The sequence below is a fragment of the Orcinus orca genome, chromosome 15 (genome assembly GCF_937001465.1).
Source record: "Orcinus orca chromosome 15, mOrcOrc1.1, whole genome shotgun sequence".
Taxonomy (NCBI): Eukaryota; Metazoa; Chordata; class Mammalia; order Artiodactyla; family Delphinidae; genus Orcinus; species Orcinus orca.
The window spans coordinates 54,957,118-54,978,150 of record NC_064573.1 but is presented as its reverse complement, the minus strand read 5'-3'; the positions used below and the strand labels follow the sequence as shown (position 1 = coordinate 54,978,150).

At 37.5% G+C, this 21,033-nt stretch overlaps 1 protein-coding gene across 2 annotated transcripts in view; it reads left to right on the top strand.

Annotated features, from left to right (window-relative positions):
• The window catches only part of MYOM1 (myomesin 1), a 142,275-nt gene that overhangs the window by 9,905 nt on the left and 111,337 nt on the right, over positions 1–21,033 (top strand). For both annotated transcript variants that reach the window (XM_033439353.2, XM_033439354.2), the window contains exons 3-5: positions 16,478–16,618; positions 19,818–20,046; positions 20,698–20,855. In XM_033439353.2, coding sequence (XP_033295244.1) covers positions 16,478–16,618; positions 19,818–20,046; positions 20,698–20,855 — 528 coding nt within the window. The remainder of the gene's footprint in view (positions 1–16,477; positions 16,619–19,817; positions 20,047–20,697; positions 20,856–21,033) is intronic.

Genomic DNA, 21,033 nt, shown 5'->3' with positions numbered 1-21,033 from the left:
CTGCAACGAAGAGTAGCCCCTGCTTGCCGCAACTAGAGAAAGCCTGCGCGCAGCAACAAAGACCCAACGCAGCCAAATAAATAAATAAATAAACAAATTTTAAAAATAACACAAAAAATGTACAAAGAATAAGAAAATATTTTTTTAAAAAAATGAGAGAATTGGAGACCAAAGAGATTAAATGACTTTTCTCCCTTACACTAACAAATAGTGGAAGAGTGACTTGAGCACCCCAACCTACCCCAAGTCCCCCACCCTTTCTACAAGTTCCCAGTAACTCCCCTTGACTACATGGCTACCATATTTTTCTTGAAGCATCAATGTGTAGTTTTGCATTATGCTTCCTTTTCTTTCCCCTGCTTCTCCTGGAGAAACCAAGATTTAGAGCAGGGAACAATAGGTAGAAACAATAGCTAGAAAATCCCAGGGGCATTATGAATGCCAAACCTGGAACCTTACACACTCTTTAACTGTCACTTAGAATCAGACCTGAGACTCACAAGGGCTCTGGAAGACACCAGTTTGGGGATAAGAAAACTGAAACATGAGTGACTTGCCCTGGGCACCGTGCCTAACCTTAAATTGTGCCCCTTACCTACACTCATGTCACATTGATTGACCCTTGGTTGTTACCCAGATCATAACCTCTTTTGAAACTTCTAGACTTTGCAAAGAACGTGCTAATGTTCAAACCAGTTGTAATTCTCACAGAAGATACCAATCCAATGCTAAAAACAGAGACCATAAAACACAAACCCCTGTCTTTTATTGATGGATCTGATTACAGCAGGGACTGAGGGGGACCTGAAGACTTGCTCCCTTTCCCACCCCAGTGTGGTTTCAAAAGATGCTACCAAAGAAGTCTGCTGCCTTGTGGACATTTGTGTGTCTTGACCTCAGCTATGGGTATCGGATTAGTGTCCATTTTCTATATCTCCATTTCTAGATGTTCTAACGTAATGGCAAGTGGATAGTCTTTGGGGTCAAACAAGCCTTTACTTACATGCAATTACACTTGCAACTTTGGATATGCCTGTAAACTCTCAGTTTCTTCATCTGTAAAATGAAGAAAATGATTGTTGTTCATGTTGGCAGCCCTAAAAGAGATAATCATGTAAGGTGTGTAGTATAATAGCAAGCACATAGGGACCGTTTAGTGAGGTTTAGGTATTGTTCATTCATTCAGTAAATATCTACTGAGTGCCTCCTGTGTGCTAAGCACTGCTCTAGGTGCTTGGGATAAATTATTGAATAAATCTGACAAAGATTCCTGCCCTCTTGGAGCATGGAGAGATAGGTCATAAACAATAAACATAATAAAAAGGACAATGAATTTAAATCATGCTAAAAGGTAATAAATGTTATGGAAGCAATAAAAAATAGAATAGGGTAAGAAGGATTAAGATATATCCTCTTCTCTAAAGAAAGATTTAACTATTATATATAAGGAAAAGGCACCATAAGTTTCTGGGTAGAAAATAGAACATTCTGGGATTTGTCTTCCAGAATTTAAGTACTAAGAAAATGATGAGTCATTTTACTTCCTATATGACAGGAGACTATCAGGGGAAACATCTAATGAAAGCAGAAATCAGTTATTCTTTTTTATTCTGCCCAGAAATGGACAGGTTTATTGCCAGTTCCTTCTTTAAAAGGCAACTACTGAGTTGTGTTCTGAATCCCCAAAATAAACGCTGCGTCCAAAGAGAGAAGCCTTCACCACGCATCAATCTCCGACTCTCATGGCTGTAAACCTGCAACTTGTTTGCGGAGAGAGGACTGGGAGTATCATTCCTGGTGATACCAGTTTCCTACAATTGGCAATTTGTAGATCCATAGAATTGGGGAATGGCAGGAAGAGACCACAAGCTCATCTAATTCAAGCCCCTCCTTCCACAGATAACATACACTGAGGCCCAGAAAGACGTGATTCATTCTCTGCTTCATTTGCTTTGTTTCTACACTGAAAATACTATTCATCAGGCTCTTTTGCAGGTCAAATTAAAGTTTAGATGATACAAGATACCCCCAGAATGGCATTAATCTTCCATTGGCAGGTGAATCAGGCTGTGAGAAGGAAGACATGTCCCCTCATAGAGTGGGAATAGAATGAGTAGCCAGAGGTGGAGGAAGGGCCATGCAGTTACCTCCCATCGCTCAGAGGTAACATGTTAACTCTGTCCACTGCTGGCCGAGCAGTGAGTGTAACTGAGCTTCCCCGCAGAGCTCTCCGAGCTGTGGGAGCCCAAGGAGCCCTTGCTGCAGGCTTGACCTTTTCCACAGCAGCCTTTCTAGATGAAACAGGAGATAGCAGGAGCACCTCAAATGAGGAAGGTAAGCTTCATGCAAAGTCTAGTCAACCCTAGCGACCATCCTCAGAGTGGGGTGGAATATGGGTTTCTGGGCTGCCTTATAAATAAGTTAATAAGGCTAACTTTTACTAACCCTGGACAATTTTCAGTCCACAGACCTAGACTCTATAAGGCATCTCCTGATATTATGGTCAAGTGTCCTGCATAATATATCTAGGAAATATAGAGTGGACTCTTTCACTTCTGCTTAAAAATGGGCCATACTCACTCAGTTGAGTTAAATTAATTTCTAAAATAGCCAGGAATGGATAGAAACTGAAGGGTGTATGTGGTAACCATAAAGATTTGTCTCTCAGTGTTTAACCCACTAGCTTTTTCTAGAGCATGACTATTCTAACATTCATGTTGAGAAGTGGTTCAGACCCCCCTGGTATTTGTTTTTAGATCATGTCTATCTATACATTAGCTGTGGCAAATTACTAAAAAGGAGAGTAAAATGTTACTTGTCAGCGGAAATTTAAATAATGGAAACAATAAGGCAATAAATAGAAGAAAAATTGTGGTTATATTACTATTTAAGTAACTAAAATTTTTTAAAAACTAAAAATGAGATATTTTGGCTTCCCTGGTGGCACAGTGGTTAAGAATCCGCCTGCCAATGCAGGGGACACAGGTTCAAGCCCTGGTCTAGGAAGATCCCACATGCCACAGAGCAACTAAGCCCGTGCGCCACAACTCCTGAGCCTGTGCTCTAGAGCCCACAAGCCACAACTACTGAAGCCTGCGTGCCTAGAGTCCATGCTCTGCAACAAGAGAAGCCACCACAGTGAGAAGCCTGCACACTGTAATGAAGAGAAGCCCCCGCTCTTCGTAACTAGAGAAAGCCCGCATGCAGCAACGAAGACCCAAAAAAGCCAAAAATAAATACATTAAAAATAAATAAAAATAAAAAAGATATTTTTATGCTGAGAGACTGAAATAGAGAGGAAAACAGGATAACTATAAGGTAAATAATGCAAAGACAGAAAGAAAGGCCAAGGGACTGTTATTTATTATGATACTGCATGTCAGTAAATTTCAAGGATGATGTTGATCAAACTAAATTCGTGCTTGTATCTTATAAGAGACCTTTTCTGGAAAGTATACTAGTGAAAAAAGGACTCAAAGCCTCCTGCTTATCCACTAACTTTGATGTTCTCCTGAAAGTTCCTTAAGTGTTTAGATTGGGAAACAGGAGAATCAAAAGGTCAGTAGAAAGTGTTGAGGCTGACATGATACCCATACCAAAGGAGGAGCGTAGGACGAAGCTGCTGTATATCAAAAGTAGACCCAAAACAACCTTTCACAAAACCCAGGGAAAATACAGTCTTTCAAGTTTTGCAACAGGGAAAAATGCAGCTGATAGAAAGACAGAAATGAGAAAAGAGACTGCAAACTCCAAGTGCTTGTTTCTGACCCTCCAGGGGGTTCTGAAGATGAAAGAGATGGACCCTCAGATCCCAGAAGCCCTGAGGAGGAGGGGCTGACCAAATGACCAAAGACAGCCAAGAAGGATAGTTTTCTAGAAGCTGACCCATAGTTCAGTAAAACCACCACCCTTTCCTCCCTTCTGGGAAACAGCTGAGCATTTTCTTTATACGCTGCAGTGCTAGGTTGTAAATATATATGAAGAGGCGGTTTTAAAGGAAAATTGTTAGAATAATAAAAATGAGTTCAGCTCCTTTGTGACGACTCGGTAAAGTCTAATGGCAACACATAGATAAGTCAGCAATGAAAATGGAACTTCTATTTTCAAGCTTTTGCACACATCTCTGTGTCATCCTGGGATGACCTACCCATCTTTTAATGTCCAGCTCTTCCACAAAGGATTCCCTGATAACCCCAGACAGAAATTGCCTCCAAGCCTGTGAATTCAGCTTTTGTTTGCTCTAATCTTTCTGTTTATCTGCCTGCCTTCCTTCTGTCCTTCCATCCTTTCTTCCATGATTGACATAATTCAACACATCAGGCCTGGTAGCATTTACTCCCCTACTAGATGGTAAAGCTCTCAGAAAACAGGAGTCTTTTTTTATTTTAATTAATTAATTTTATTTTATTATTTACTTTTGGCTGCGTTGGGTCTTCGTTGCTGTGCGCGGGCTTTCTCTAGTTGCGGGAGAGCGGGGGCTATGCTTCGCTGTGGCGCGCAGGCTTCTCATTGTGGTGGCTTCTCTTGTTGTGGAGCATGAGCTGTAGGCGTGCGGGCTTCAGTAGTTGTGGCTCACAGGCTCTAGAGCACAGGCTCAGTAGTTGTGGCGCACAGGCTTAGTTGCTCTGTGACATGTGGGATCTTCCCGGACCAGGGCTCGAACCCGTGTCCCCTGCATTGGCAAGCAGATTCTTAACCATTGCACCACCAGAGAAGTCCTAACAGGAGTCATTAATTTATCTAATTTATCTTCATATCCCCCTCCCATCCCAGCTTCAAGCACGCTATTGTGCACACAGTGGATACTAAATAAGTTTTCTGTTGAATAAATGAAATTATGACAGAAAGTTAAGGCTTTCTGTTTGAAGTGAACCTTCTCTTGCACATTCTAAAATATCAGCTGGGTTGTGTGCTAAGTTTATGTTTAACATTACAAGAAACTACTCTTTTCCAAAGCAGCTATACCGTTTTACATTCACATACTAAGGTACAAGGATTCCAGTTTATCCACATTAGTTATTTTCTGTCTTATTTTTTATAGCCATTCTTTTGGGTGTGTAGTGGGGTCTCATTGTGGTTTTAACTTGTGCTTACTTAATGGCTAACGATGTTGACCATCTTTTTTTTTTTTTTTTTTTTTTGTGGTATGCGGGCCCCTCACTGCTGTGGCCTCTCCCGTTACGGAGCACAGGCTCCGGACGCGCAGGCTCAGTGGGCATGGCTCACAGGCCCAGCCGCTCCGTGGCATGTGGGATCTTCCCGGACCGGGGCACAAACCTGCGTCCCCTGCATCGGCAGGCGGACTCTCAACCACTGTGCCACCAGGGAAGCCCATTGACCATCTTTTTAATGTGCATGGTAGCCATTTGTGTATCTTCTTTGGTGAAATGCCTGCTCAAATCTTTTGCCCATTTTTAAATTGGATTTTTTTCTGCTTATTATTGAATCATTAGAGTTATTTAAATATTTTATATACAATTCCTTTATTAATGTTTGCAAATATTTTCTCTCATTCTGTGACTTGTCTTTTCATTCTTTTAACAGTGTCCTTCAAAGACCAGAACTTTTACATTTGATGAAATTCAGTTCATCACTTTTTTCCTTTTTTAATCATGCTTTTCATGTTATATCTAAGAACTCTAACTCAATATCATAAAGAATTTCTTTTATCTTCTGAGTTTTGTAATTTTACTTTACATTTAGAAATAATCCATTTTGAATTAATTTTTAAAATTTTTTTTACATCTTTATTGGAGTATAATTGCTTTGCAATGGTGTGTTAGTTTCTGCTTTATAACAAAGTGAATCAGTTATACATATACATATGTTCCCATATCTCTTCCCTCTTGCATCTCCCTCCCTCCCACCCTCCCTATCCCACCCCTCTAGGTGGTCACAAAGCACCGAGCTGATCTCCCTGTGCTATGCGGCTGCTTGAAGTAATTTTTTGTATGTGATGTTGAGTAAAGTTCTAAATCCATCCCTTCACCTATGGATATACAATTGTCCCAGCACCATTTGTTGAAAAGACTATCATTTCACCCTTAAATTCCTTAGCACCTTTATCAAAAATTAACTGACCATAAGTGAAAAGGTTTATATATGGACTCTCAATTCTGTTGCATGGATCTATATGCCTGTCCTTATGCCAGCACCACACTTTCTTAATTATTATTGCTTTATAAAGAGTTTTGAAATTGGTAGATGTAAGTTCTCAAACTTAGTTCCTCTTCTACAAAAAAATAAAATAAAAAATCTTGCCTATGTAATTCCTTCATATTCCCATATAAATTTTAAGATCACCTTGTTAATTTCTACAAAGAGAAAAGTCTGCTGGCAACATGATAAGAATTATGTTGAAACTGTAAATCAATTTTGAAAAATGTGTGTTTTAACAATATTGACTCTTTCAATCCATGAACATGAGATATTTATTTATTTAGATTTTGTTTCACTTATCATAATGTTTTGTAATTTTCAATGTAGAAGTGTTATACTTCTATGTTAAAGTTATTCCTAAATATTTTATTCTTTTTGATAGTATTGTGAATGGAGTTATCTTAATTTTATTTTTGTATTGTTCATTGCTAGTAAACAGAAGTATAATTGATTTTTGTGTTTTGATTCTGTATTCTGTTACCTTGCTGAACTCATTTATTAGTAGTAGCATTTGTGTGTGTGTGCGTGTGTGTGTGTGTGTATTCCTTAGCATTTTTTACATATAGGATTATATCATCCATAACTAAAGGTAGACTTGCTATCCAATTTTTTCAATTTTATTTTTAATAATTGCCTTGGCTATTCTTCAGTATAGTGTGAACTTCAGTACAATGTTGAAGAGAATTGGCAAGAGCTAATATCACACCCTTGTTCCCTTACTGTCTTAGGAAGAAAGGATTTAATTTTTTACTATTAGATATGATACTAGCTCTAGATTTTTCATAGATGGTCTTTATCAGACTGAGGAACTTCCCTTCTATTCCTCTTTTGTTGAGAGTTTTTAACATGAAGGAATGCTGAATTTTGTCAAATACTTCTTTTGCATCTATTGAGGTGATCATTTTTATTCTGTTAATATGGTATATTACACTGATTGATTTTCAAATGTTAAATCGACCTTGCATTCCTGGAATAAATACCACTTGGCTATATGTTGCTGGATTCAGTTTACTAATATTTTGTGAAGGATTTTTGTACCTGTGTTCTTGAAGGCTATTGGTCTGTGTTTTTTTTGTTTGTTTGTTTATTATAATGTTTTTTTGTTTGGCTTTGATATCAGGTAATACTGGCCTTATAGAATAAGTTGGGAAGTGTTCCCTTCTCTTCTGTTTTTGAAAATACATGTAAATGATTTGTTTGTTTCTTCTTTATATATTCCATGGAATTCATCTGTGAAACAATATGGGCCTGGGCTTTTCATTGTGCAAAGATTTTAAATTACTAATTCAGTTTCTTTACTTGTTATTGATCTGTTCTGATTTTTCATTTCTTCTTGAGTTAGTTTTTGTAGTTTGAATCTTTATGGGAATTTTTCCATTTCATTTAAGTTGTCTAAATTTTTGGCATAAGTGCATTTATCATACTTCCTTGTGAGCCTTTTAATCTATGTGGGGTTGGTAGTGGTCGCCTCTTTTATTCTTGTTCTTGATAATTTGTGTCTTCTCTCTTTCTTCATGGTTAATCTAGTGAAAGGTTTGTCAATTTTCTTGATCTTTTCAATGAACCAACTTTTGTTTCACTGATTTTATCTATTGTTGTTCTGTTTTCTATTTTATTGATTTCCTCCCTAATCTTATTATATCTACCTTCTACTTGCTTCATATTTAATTTTTTTCTAACTTACAATGAAAGCTTAAGTTATTAATTTGAGACTTTTCTTCTTTTCTAATATAGACACTTAAAGCTATAAACTTACCTCTAATAACTGCTTTAGCTTTATCCCATAAATTTTGATATGTTGTGTTTTTGTTTTCATGTAGTTCAAAATACTTTCTAATTTCCCTTGTGATTTCTTTTCCCTTGTGGGTAATTTAGAAGTATGTTGTTAGTTTCCTGATATATGAGGATTTTCTAAATTTCTTACTGTTGTAGATTTTTACTTAATTTTTCTGTTATCAGAGAATATATTTTGTATGGTTTAAATTCATTTAAATGGATTGAGATTGTTTTGTGAGTTAGCATATAAATTCTCCTGGAGAATGTTTAAAAGAATACGTACTTTGTTGTCATTGGGTAAAGTATTCTAGAAAGGTCAGTTGTATCAAGTTGATTGAGAGTGTTATTCAAGTCTCCTATGTCCTTACTGATTTTTATCTAGTCGTTCTATCAGTTATTGAAAGTGGAGTATCGAAATCTCCAGCTATTTTCAATTTTCTATTTTTTCTTTCAATTCTGTCATTTTTTGCTTCATATATTTTACGGCTCTGTTGGTAGATGCATGTACATTTATAATTGTTATATTTTTTTGAGGAATTGACCTTCCTATCATTATGAAATGTCCCTCTTTGTCTCTAGTAATATTTCCTAGTTAAAAGTATATTTTGTTTGATATTAATATAGCCACTCCAGCTCCTTATGGTTATTATTTGCATGGTATATCTTTTTCATCCTTTTACTTTAACAATATGTGTCTTTGAATTTAGAATGTGGCTCTTGTAGCAGCATATAGTTGGATTTTAAAAAATCCATTCTGACAATCTCTGCTGTTCCTTGGAGTTTTTAATCCATTCACATTTAATAAAATTACTGCTATGGTTGGACTTATGTTTACCAGTTTTTAAATTTTTTTCTGCATATCTCATATCTCTTTTGTTCATTTGTTTCTCCTTTATTGCCTTGTTTTGTGTTAAATAGATATTTTTAGTGTACCGTTTAATTCCTTTCTTTCTTGACTCTATTTTTTATTATTTTCTTAAGGGATTGCTTTAGAAATTATAATATACATATTAACTAATCACAATCTACTTCAGATTTATATTAACTTCATACCAGTAAAATTTAGAAACTTTGCTCCAATATAGTTCCATTTCCTCCCTTATCCTTTGTACTATTATCATATGCCTTACAACTATATATGTTATAAACCCAACAGTGCAGTGTGATAAGTATTGTTTTATGTAATCTTATGTCTTTCAAAGAATTTAAGAAAATAGAAATATATGTATGCTTACATATTTATCCAGTTATTTACTTCCTGGTGCTCTTTATTTTTTGGTGTGGATTCAAATTACTGTCTGGTGTCATTTCCTTTAAACCTGAGGGATTTGCTTTAGCATTTCTTATAAGACAGGTCTGCTAGCAATGGATTCTCTCGCTCTTTGTCTGGCAATGTCTTTGCTTTCAGTTTTGAGTAATAGTTTTGCTGAATATAGAATTCTTGATTTATTTTTTCCCCCAGCACTTAAATATGTCATACGAATGCCTGTGGGTTGTATCGTTTCTGATGTGAAGTGAATCATTAATACATTGTTCTCTTGTATGTGATGAATCATTTTACTCTTGGTGCTTTGAAGTTTTCTCTCTGACTTTGGCTTTCAACAGTTTGACTATATATGATATATCTACATGTGTATCTCTTTGTGAGTATCATACTTGGGTTTGTTGAGTATCTTGGATCCGTAGATTAATATTTTCATCAAGTTTGGGGAATTTTAGTCCATTATTTCTTCAAATATATTTTCCTACCTTTTCTCTCTCTCTCCTCTTTCCAGTACTACCATGACTCATATATTGGTATGTTTGATGTTGTCTAACAGATCTCTGAGGCTTTAAGATTTTTTCTTCATTCTTTTTCTGTTTTTTTTTTATTAGATTATTTCTATCTTCAGATTCACTGATTTTTTAAATTCTTCTATATAAAATCTGTTGAGTCCCTTTAATAAATTTTTCATTTAAGTTATTGTACTTTTAAACTCCAAAATATTCATTAGCTTCTATTTTATAATTCTTATCTCTTTGTTGACATTCTCTCTTTTTGGGTCATTATTATAATACTTTCCTTTAATTCTTTAAACATGGTTTCCTTTATTGGCCTTTGAACTTATTTCTTATTACTGCTTTGAAGTCTTTGTTTGCTAAATTGAACATCAGGGTGCACCTGGAGACAATTTTTATTTACTGATTTTTTCTGCTGGTGTGTGTCACACTTTCCTATTTCTTGTCATGTTTCATAATTTTTGTTGTAATTGAAAATGGGACATGTTGGGGGCTTCCCTGGTGGCACAGTGGTTAAGAATCTGCCTGCCAACGCAGGGGGCACAGGTTCAATCCCTGGCCCAGGAAGATCCCACATGCCACGGAGCAACTAAGCCTGTGTGCCACAACTACTGAGCCTGCACTCTAGAGCCCACGAGCCACAACTACTGAAGCCCACGTGCCTAGAGCCTGGGCTCCGCAACAAGAAAAGCCTCCGCAATGAGAAGCCCATGTACCGCAACAAAGAGTAGCCCCCGCTCGCCGCAACTAGAGAAAACCCACACACAGCAACAAAGACCCAGCACAGCCAAAAAAAAAAAAAAAAAAGAAAATGGGACCTGTTAGATAATATACTGTAGTAATTCTGGATTCTGAATTTTTCCCTAAATGTGTTGTTGCTCTGTTTTGTTTTTGTTTAATTACTTGCCTAAACACATTTATAGAATCTGTTTACCTAGCACTGTGTTACTGCTGATGTCTCTGTTTTAGTTTTTTTAAAAAATTGTCATTCTCAGTTTTAAGCCTGAATTCATAGGGATCACCTTGTATTTGCATAGATTAATGGCCAATAAATGAATGGTCAGACACTGTGCTCAAACATCTCAAGACAGTAAAGGTTCCATCTTCTGGCAATAGATCTGTGTGTGTGTTGGGGAGCACATTTGAAATTCAGGTAATTTTAAAGTATGTATGCCCTGGATTTGCTTACCTCTAGACTCTCTTGTTTCTCCTCTGCACATGTACACAGGTTTACAGTTAACCAATGATGTGTGGATAACCTGAGCCCTCTCCAGTTTTTTTCTATTCAGGCACATGGAGAGCTTATGAAGGCCCCCATGGTGGTCGTTTTTTTTATTGGCTGCGTTGGTCTTCGTTGTTGTGCGCTGGCTTTCTCTGGTTGCCGCGAGCGGGGGCTACTCTTTGTTGTGGTGCGTGGGCTTCTCATTGCGGTGGCTTGTCTTTGCTGTGGAGCACAGGCTCTAGGCGTGTGGGCTTCAGTAGTTGTAGCACACGGGTTCAGTGGTTGTGGCATGTGGGCTCTAGAGCACAGGCTCAGTAGTTGTGGCACATGGGCTTAGTAGCTCCGTGGCATGTGGGATTCCCGGAAAAGGGCTTGAACCCATGTCCCCTGCATTGGCAGGTGGATTCTTAACCACTGCACCACCAGGGAAGTCCCTCCATGGTGGTCTTATTTTTCAAATCTTCCTGTTAAATTTCAGGCTGACCTGCCAGTCTTCTGCTTGCTCCAACCGTGATTGCATCCTGAGATTAATTGAGCTGCTGGTCTTCCCTTGTTTGTTTGCCACTTAGGTGGCTCATGTTACAATGTTGCTGGTTGTGGAGGTTTATCATGCTCTGCTCCAAATCAAGTCAACCCCTCTGGCAGTGAACATTACGATTTTCTCACCTTTTCCCACCTTGGTAGAACTACCTTATGGATTGAGCTGGGAGCTAGGGGGTGGTGAAAGACTAGGCAAGAATGTCACACAGACTCCCACTTATTCATACCTGAAGTTCAGTATCTTTTTATGAATAACCACTTGTCAGTGTAGTGTATGCCTTTGGTTGATTTTCAGAGCCCTGAATGGGTTGGTTTTGGCAATCATATCCAATTTTATCATGGCTTTTTGGGGAGAGAAACTGCTGAACTGCTCACTCCACCATACTAGAAGTCCCACCTCTGCATTGGTCATTTTTATTAGCTCCTCAGCTGATTCTGATGGCAAGTCAGGGTTGAGAATCACTGAGATAGCATATGATTACAGGAGGATGAATCTTGATTTCACTTCATTCAGTAAGTTTATTGAACACTATCAGGCAGTGCACACAGTACTGAGTATACAAAGGTGACTTAGGCCATCCCCCTCCTGGAATAGTCATAGGCAATGGGAAAGATAGAGAGGGAAACCAATAATACAATATAACCGTAGGCATATAGGGACGGGTGTCTACAACCGATCATTTTTTCTGAAACATGCTGATAGGTTGTCATAATTTTTTTAGAAAATAGTATAGCCATTAAGTAGATCCATACTTAGCATAAGTGTGAATAAAGTTACTCATCCTGGGGAGCTAGGACAACATAACTTTAAAGAACTAGCATTTTACTTCATGTAAAGTTTAATGAGTTTTTGAATGCTTTATTTTTAATTGAACTGTGATGTGAATAAATCAATTGATGTGAATAAATTCAGGAATAGCAAATCAACATCAGAGTCAGTATGGGAAGTGTGACACGGTGTTGTGGTTTCCAAAGTGGCGGATCCATGAAGGCAAGCCATGGAAGTGTAGGAAGAAATATGAGCACTTCTGTATTTTTTAAAAAGTCAAATTTGGCCCATAAAATTTTTCTGTTGATTGAATATTTCATAAAGTGAGAATACTTATACAGCAGTATATGTGTAGAATTTATAAATAAACAGGTGGCATGCCCCCCAATATTTTTGGATTGAGAGGACTCAGTCACAAAAGTTAGAGACTACTGCTGTAGTGGAAAGAGCACTAACCTAGGTGGATGCTAGTCCTAGCTCCCCTACCAACTTGCTGTATGAACCTGGGCAAGTTACAAAGTTATTCCAGGTCTTCCACATCTATAAACTGAGTGTGGTATAAATATCCCTGAGATCTCTTCCAGTTCTGTGAGTCTATAATTAGTTTTGTTCTTGCTATTCCTGTTAAGCATAATTATGAAGTTGTAAGAGCGGAAGGTTATGTTGTTGTTGTTGTTGTTGTTGTTCAGTATTTGAACTGGATGGAGGTGCAAGTCTATTTCTGAGTCCCTGGAACATTTCCAGAAAGAGCTTTCTGTACCTGAGCTACATCCCTTCTCTGTGGTGCTGCTGGTCATAGGTGTGATGATGTCATACACACCATGATATTTCTTTAAATTCTGCTAACTTTAGACATATTAAGAGGACATACCACAATTAGTAGCAGAGTACAGGTAGATGTACTTAGACACAGTTACAGACACATGGGTGCACCCATGCACACGCAAATCAATCCTTACCTATAGCTTAGTTTCCCTGCCTTCATAAATTGAAGTTCAGAAAGATTCAAGACATAAAGAACATTAAATTTAGGGTTTTTAAAAATTTTTTATTTATTTTTGGGTGCATTGGGTCTTCGTTGCCGCACATGGGCTTTCTCTAGTTGCTGTGAGTGGGGTCTACTCTTCGTTGCAATGCACGAGCTTCTCAATGCGGTGGCTTCTCTTGTTGCGGAGCCACCGAGTGCATGGGTTTCAGCAGTTGCAGCACATGGGCTCAATAGTTGTGGTGTGCCGGCTCTAGAACACAGGCTCAGTAGTTGTGGCGTATGGGTTTAGTTGCTCTGCGGCATGTGGGATCTTCCTGGACCAGGGGTTGAGGCCGTGTCCCCTGCATTGACAGGAGGATTCTTAACCATTTTTAACCACTGCACCACCACGGAAGTCCCGTTAAATATAGTTTTAATAGTTAAAAGACCCAAATTGATCCATACATATCAAGTTAAGTGTCTACTCAGAAACTGACTTATAAAACAGAGTATTATTTTCAAAATTTAGATACAACTAAAAGCCCAAGAGGTTAGCAAGCCCTTATTTAGCTCTTTGATGTAACTTCAAAGAAATTTAAATTTAAAAAAAGAAGTTAAAATTTTACATATTCTATTGAACTCCTCTAAAAACATTATTTGACTTTAAAATTCAATAGAGTAAGATGTTAGACTTCAGTGTTCCTGGGTCATAACAAAATAGACATGGCTTTCCTTCAAATAATTAGTTACACTGATTATTGCATAGTCAGTTCCTTAAAACTTTGTTTCTCTGATTTAGTTTTGTTTGTTAACTTCGATAAATGACTTAGCATTACCAAATAGTCTGTTGGCACAGTATTTTAACATCTAATCCTTCACACACTCTTTTTTTGTTAGGATTCAAAAGCTTGAAGAAACTTTAGAGAGCATGACAAGTGTTTGATATTTTCTAAATACTTTGGATTTTCTAAATAATACTATATAATATATGATTTTCTAAATAATACTATATAATATATAAATCATAATGCTTTTTTTTGAAGCCTTTTGTTCCAAATGAAATATTATTTGAAAACTGATGATAGTACCATGAATCTTTACCATAAAGTTTAACTATTAAAAATCATCTGCTGTGACTTACTTGTGAGAATGGAATAATCACATTCTGACACATTCTATGTAATAAGTGAATCATTTTAAAGGTTTATCTTAAAGGGAAAATGACAGAAAAAAAGGAACGACAGTACAAGAAAAAGAATGACAAATCACAGCTGTTTTGATATAAATAAACATTGAAAATATGAGCTCATGAGAATATGACTGCAGATAGTAGAATGAAAGTAAAAAGAGCAAAAACAGAAAAACAGGAGAAAAATTAGAAAATGCAAATGTTCTATAAATAGAAAAAAATGAAACAGACTCCATAATTAATTTTATTTTGTACAGTAATGGAATTAAAGGAGTGAAGGAAAATACCACTTTAAACTTAGACCTGTATTAGCACAGCCTGTACTTTGTAACCTGCTAGGGGTATAGAATGCAATCATTTTGCTGCTGCCTGGAACAGCCAGCCAGGAACAAATTTCACTAAGCCTTCCAATTGGTAACCAATCCACAAGTTTGATTTCAAGGTTCTAACCTTTGGCATTAATGCTGATCATAGAATAAGAGCTAGATATTCACCCTGGGGGAGGGGGTAGTTAGTGGGAGAGGAAAAGGTTTGCCATTTCTGTGCTACAACTCCACTCGAGGAATTAAAAACAGTAGCCCACCCTATACTCTCAGGCTACGTTTGCACCCCCTGTACTTCCTAGAAGCCCTGCAGGTCTGTGTTACTTGCTTAGCAGGAGATAAGATTATTTGCATTATTATGTATCCATTTTGTACTCTGTATATGTGCTGTCTTCTTTTGATTTAGGTAATCTCTTTGCTTTTGCTAATGCTTTTTAAAGACTGGAAACGATCAAGGTTTGGACACTTTGGAAGGTTTTGCTGTTTTAACTGGGCAGCTGGCTTTTTCCATGCCACACCACTCACACGCTTCACTTTCTCTTCAAATTTTCTCTACACCAGGGACCTTTTTAATATTAACTTTTAATTTTAGAATCAGTTCAAGTCTGTAGAAAAATGACAAGGATAGTACAGAGAGTTCCTGTACAGCTTCCTATTGTGACTATCTTTCATTACAATGTAGACGAGAGGCTTTTAGCCTGAGCCCATGGATTCTTCAGAGTCCATGAACTTCTGAAATTTATGCCAAATTCTATACATTTGAAAGAAAATGCACTTCATTTCATTCAAGAACTATATAGATTAAGGTTGTCCTTTTAATTTCATCAATTCTTTTCTCTAGGTGCAATCTCTGCTGTCATGTTTTCCACTCTGCTAACACATTTTTTGGTTTATTAGAACAATAACTACCTCCAAGTGTACACTTGCACCAGTGTGCATGGGTGGGTGGATTTTTGTGTGCAACAGCACTAGGAAAGTGTTCTTTATCAAACCTGTAATTTTCTGAGTCACTCGACGCTGTGTGTTCACACAAGGTGTATTAACTCTATTGTTTGATGAACCCAGTGTCCTTTCAGACGGAGTCTGTCTGTACTACATAAAGGCCTCAAGTTGAACCTAGAGGCCCTGCATCAGAATTGCCTGGGCTCCCAATACAGAAAATCTGCTTTTGTATCAATCTCCTGAAAGCATTTGGATACACAATGTATCCAAACCGTTTATGTAGACCACCTAAATTTCCAACATTAACTTAACAGCAAAGGGTATTTGGAACTATTACCAAAGCACTGCCACTTTCCCTCGAAATTTTAAGGGGGAAAAAGCCATGAAATTTGACATAAATACACTACCATGTGTAAAATAGATAGCTAGTGGGAACCTGCTGTATAGCACAGGGAGCTCAGCTCGGTGCTCTGTGATGGGCTACTTGGGTGGGATGGTGGGATGGCGGGGGGAGGTCCAAGAGGGAGGGGATGTGTGTATGCATATGGCTGATTCACTTCACTGTGCGGCAGAAACTAACACAGCATTGTAAAGCAGTTATACTGCAATTTTTAAAAATTGCTATAGACTTATTTTTCTCTTGTGTCTAGATAGAGTGCATTATGTGAGGTCATTCTCACGCTAGCTCTAAAGATAAAAGATGATTATAACATTAGCCGTCTAGGTTTCTGTAAAACGTCCTCAAACTTAAAACTTCCTTTTATAAGCATTTTTTTAAATTATAGACTAACATTAGGGTGTTTTTTTTCAGACTTACAGATTCCAGTCTGATGTTAGAAGATTATTCATCCAAGTTGAGCCCCCAAACAAAGAGAGCCAAGAAAAGCCTTCTCTCTGGAGAGAAGAAAGAAAATCTGCCAAGTGACTACATGGTGCCCATTTTCTCAGGACGGTATGTACGAGTGGAGAGTAAATGTTGTCAGGTAGTAATAACAATAGCAGCTGTCATTTATTGAGCACTTACTATGTACTGGTTGAGAAAGGTCTGTGGAACCTCAGAACCATGCACGGAGGGAGATGTGTTCATTGTAAAACTGTTTGCCATCACATAGGATGGCTATATGACAAAAGAGGATGATCAGCAACTTATTTCTAATTATGTAACTAGTTGAAATTAGAAGCTGAGTATTGGATGCTAGTTTTTCGACTCTATATATAGTCACTATGTTTAGAGTAGAAAGAAAGGTTAAAACTATAAAATATTGGGTGAACTAAAAGAAAAAAATCAGATGATATGTTTAGGTAGATTGGTTGCCAGTGTGGTTTTAATTATTATTCATTATGAAGAAAAAAAAGTCTGAGATAACGTAGACTAAGTAAAAGAATTGCACCATAATAATGCCTGGCTTATGTTTGTTAAATGTAAAATAGATTACTATTTATTTTGAGGTAAAGTTCAAACAAAATAATCACTAAATCACCAGTCTGTGTAATGCCAAATTTGTTTATAATATAAACATTTTTTTGAATGATAATATATACAAAGGAATCTTGAAAGGAGACTTGTCCAAGACACCAACTTAAAGTTTAACAGGAACTTTCTGAGTCTTCCCTGTTTATTTTCCTTTGAATGGAGAATTATTCACAGAGCTAAGATGGTTCAGAATGAGGTCATCTTCTCCAGGCCAGTGCTCTCAGGAAAATCACTAGGCAATAATGCGGGTGTAATTTTGGGTAACCAACTTCTGTTTCCCTCCATTTTTTCTTTCCACTGCTTTCTGATGGTTCCTTTCTGAATTGTTTCGGAGGCTAATGTCATAATTGCTCTGAACCTACTTAGGAAGGTAAGGGGGTAAACAATATTCTATTTTTAGCTTTTCATTTTATACCTTTGACTTTTTTTTTTTTTTGCGGTACGCGGGCCTCTCACTGTTGTGGCCTCTCCCGTTGTGGAGCAAGGCTCCGGACGCGCAGGCTCAGCGGTATGGCTCACGGGCCCAGCCGCTCCGCGGCATGTGGGATCTTTCCGGACTGGGGCACGAACCCGCGTCCCCTGCATCAGCAGGCGGACTCTCAACCACTGCGCCACCAGGGAAGCCCTGGAAAGGTTTTTAATTTATTTTAAATTTGCAGTAGTGTGTTTTGTTTTTGTTTTTTTTTTGCGGTACACGGGCCTCTCACTGCTGTGGCCTCTCCCGCTGCGGAGCACAGGCTCCGTACGCGCAGCCTCAGCGGCCATGGCTCACGGGCCCAGCCGCTCCGTGGCATGTGGGATCCTCCCGGACCGGGGCACGAACCCGCGTCCCCTGCATAGGCAGGCGGACCCTCAACCACTGCGCCACCAGGGAAGCCCAGTAGTGTGTTTTTGATGTTAGTATCATATTCTTGCTCTTGTACCCAAATTATAGCAGGGTTACCACTGACATGCACTTATATTTACTGCTGTCCTGGGTCAAAAATATATTTTTAAGTGTACTTGAGTTTTCCTGTGAAATAATTACAGTTTTTTTCCCCAAGGTTTACCTTATTTGCAAATGGAAAAGGCAGGGAAACCATGACTCCATTCTGCCCTCTAGAGCTATGTTAGCACATCCACTGTTAAAGGGTATGTGAACTTCACTTAGAGTTGTCTCAACTTGGGGCCGGACTATCATTGAATATAATCAATTACTATACATATTGAATCATATTACAAACCTCATTTCAAATCTCTATATTGTATATTAGCCTCTATAGAGAATTCCAAGTAGATTCTCATGACGTTTGTTTTGTATTCACTTATTAATTCATTCACTTCCTATCTCATTCAAAAAGAAAAGTTAGAGGTAATTATGTCAGGATACTAAGCTAAAAATGTTCCATCTTCCTTGTTCTCCCCCTAAATTATAGCCGATAACTTCCTTGGTAGAGACTACTTTTTAATATTTGGAGAGAGAGAGAGAAGGGAAAAGAAATTAAAATTTACTCACTAAGTTGAGTAAAACGCAAGGTAGACTAATGTGTCTGCCAGATGTTTTAGTAATATTCCATGAGAAATTCCAAACTTGTGCAAATGTTGCGTCCTACTCGTCAGCAAACTATATAGATTCAGGTGCCAGGGACTTGTAAACACAATGGCAGTGTTTGCTTGAAGTTTGAAGTAATTTTTCTTATAAGAAAAACAAATGTACAATTCTGCCTTAAGAGGTCTCAGGAGACTCAATTTCAAGAGAATCTTCAATATAATCAACATACTCCTCACTGAAACATGTAATAGGATTGACAACAAAGGTATTGAAGGAGTTTTAAAATAATCCAAATATTTTAAACATTACTAAATCACAGCACAAATTCTATCATAAACTACTATATTAGGCACAGCACTTTGGGATGTAACCACTCACTTGCCATCATCATCATCAATTATGAGTAAAAACAAGTCACTTGTCAGCATTGACACTTCAGCTGTGAGTTTGATCATTTCTTTACAACAGGGCTGTGTGTAAGCACAAAGTAAGGCTGTCATATTAAATATGTAGATACACACACACAACCTTTATTATCATGGAAAGGAAACCCACTAGGCTTAAGGATCTCACGTAGATTTACAACTTATTTCTGCGTGCAGCACCTCTGGGCAATGCATTACATCATCTGAGTCACAGAATCCAGATCAAGCACATAGTCGAAAATCAGAATCACAGCCACACAACTGTCTGTCATTTCACAATATCGTCTTTTCTGGAAGGAAGTCGTAACTTAATCTTTTTTTATAGACTAAATCGTATTTAAACACACTAAGGAAACCAAAGAAATGACGTTGGGCAAGTTATCTAACTTCTCCGTGTCTTGTTGCCGTATTGCTAAAGTAGAGAGGGTACAGTCTACTTCAAAGGGTTGTTGTGGGGAAAAATGAGACAATGTATGTAAAAAGCACTTGTCAAGGCACCACAGCCGGAATAGGTAGTATTATTGTGGTTATCATTGTTGGTTAAGGTGAAGATCACTGCCATGTGTGAAGAGTTAGCTCCTATTTACCAGGTCTTTCTACGTCAGGTTTTCTTTGGGCACAGTGTACAGCAGCTGAGGTCGGGCACCTTGAACTTGGTAAACTTGGGCTATCTCATCACTGCCATCCGCAATATCCATATTTCGCTGTTATTATATTTTAGCCAAGTGCACGTCAGTGGAATTACAGACACGGAAGAAGAAAGAATTAAAGAAGCTGCTGCTTACATAGCCCAGAGGAATCTCCTTGCTAGAGAGGAAGGAGTCACGGCAGCCAAGCAGTCCACAGTATCCGAACAGTCCACGTCCATGCTTCGCCAGGAGGAAGGTTTTGAGAAGTCGAGGAAAGTTGCAATTCGAGAAAAGGCAGAACACCTGTCACTGAAAAAAACGGTAAAAAAAAGATAACTTACAAAAGTAGGAATGCTACCACTATATATAAAGTAGATAACTAGTAAGGACCTACTGTATAGCACAGGGAACTCTGCTCAATACTCTGTAATGGCCTATATGGGAATAGAATCTAAAAAAGAGTGGATATATGTATATGTATAACTGATTCACTTTGCTGCACAGCAGAAACTAACACAACATTGTAAATCAACTATACTCCAATAAATATTAATTTTAAAAAGTAGAAATGCATGTAACATTGTATATATGTGTGTTAATATAGATTAATTAGCTTCAAATGAAGAAATATGTGGTCTTGCGGAGAAACAAAAGAAGGAAAAAGACATCAAAATGTATAGGTCAAAGAAAGACACACTTAATATTTAAATTCTGTGAAATTTTAGTTTCTATAGAAATTAAAGTTCTTGAAGAACCTTAAGAAATCCACCTTAGAGAAGTAAAATATGTTGCTCAGGCTTACAATGTTAAAAATTAAGTGATGTGTCTGTTTTCAAAAGGGGTGAGGGGAATTCGTTTGAAATGAATGCAAAAGTAAGGCTGCAAATGAAAAAAATGATCATTTTGATTTCTACATTACATTTTTGTAGCACATGTTACTTTGATTTCATAATATGTTGATTTTTTTTTCAGTTAGAAGAAACTGAGGCATATCATAAAAAGTTGAATGAAGATAGTCTTCTCCATGCTCCTGAATTTGTCATTAAACCTCGTTCCCACACTGTTTGGGAGAAAGAAAATGTAAAATTACACTGCTCTGTAGCCGGCTGGCCAGAACCTCGTCTCACATGGTATGCTATCGTTATGAAAATTTCTCATAGAATCGATTACTCAAAGTTAATTTTACCTCTTATGAAAACATGTGACATTGTGAATATGCAAGAGTCAGTGAAAGCATCTACAAATTTGAATAGATTTTTTAAATAGTGAAGAAAAAATACATGTATGGAAGGAAAGAAGAGTCTTGCA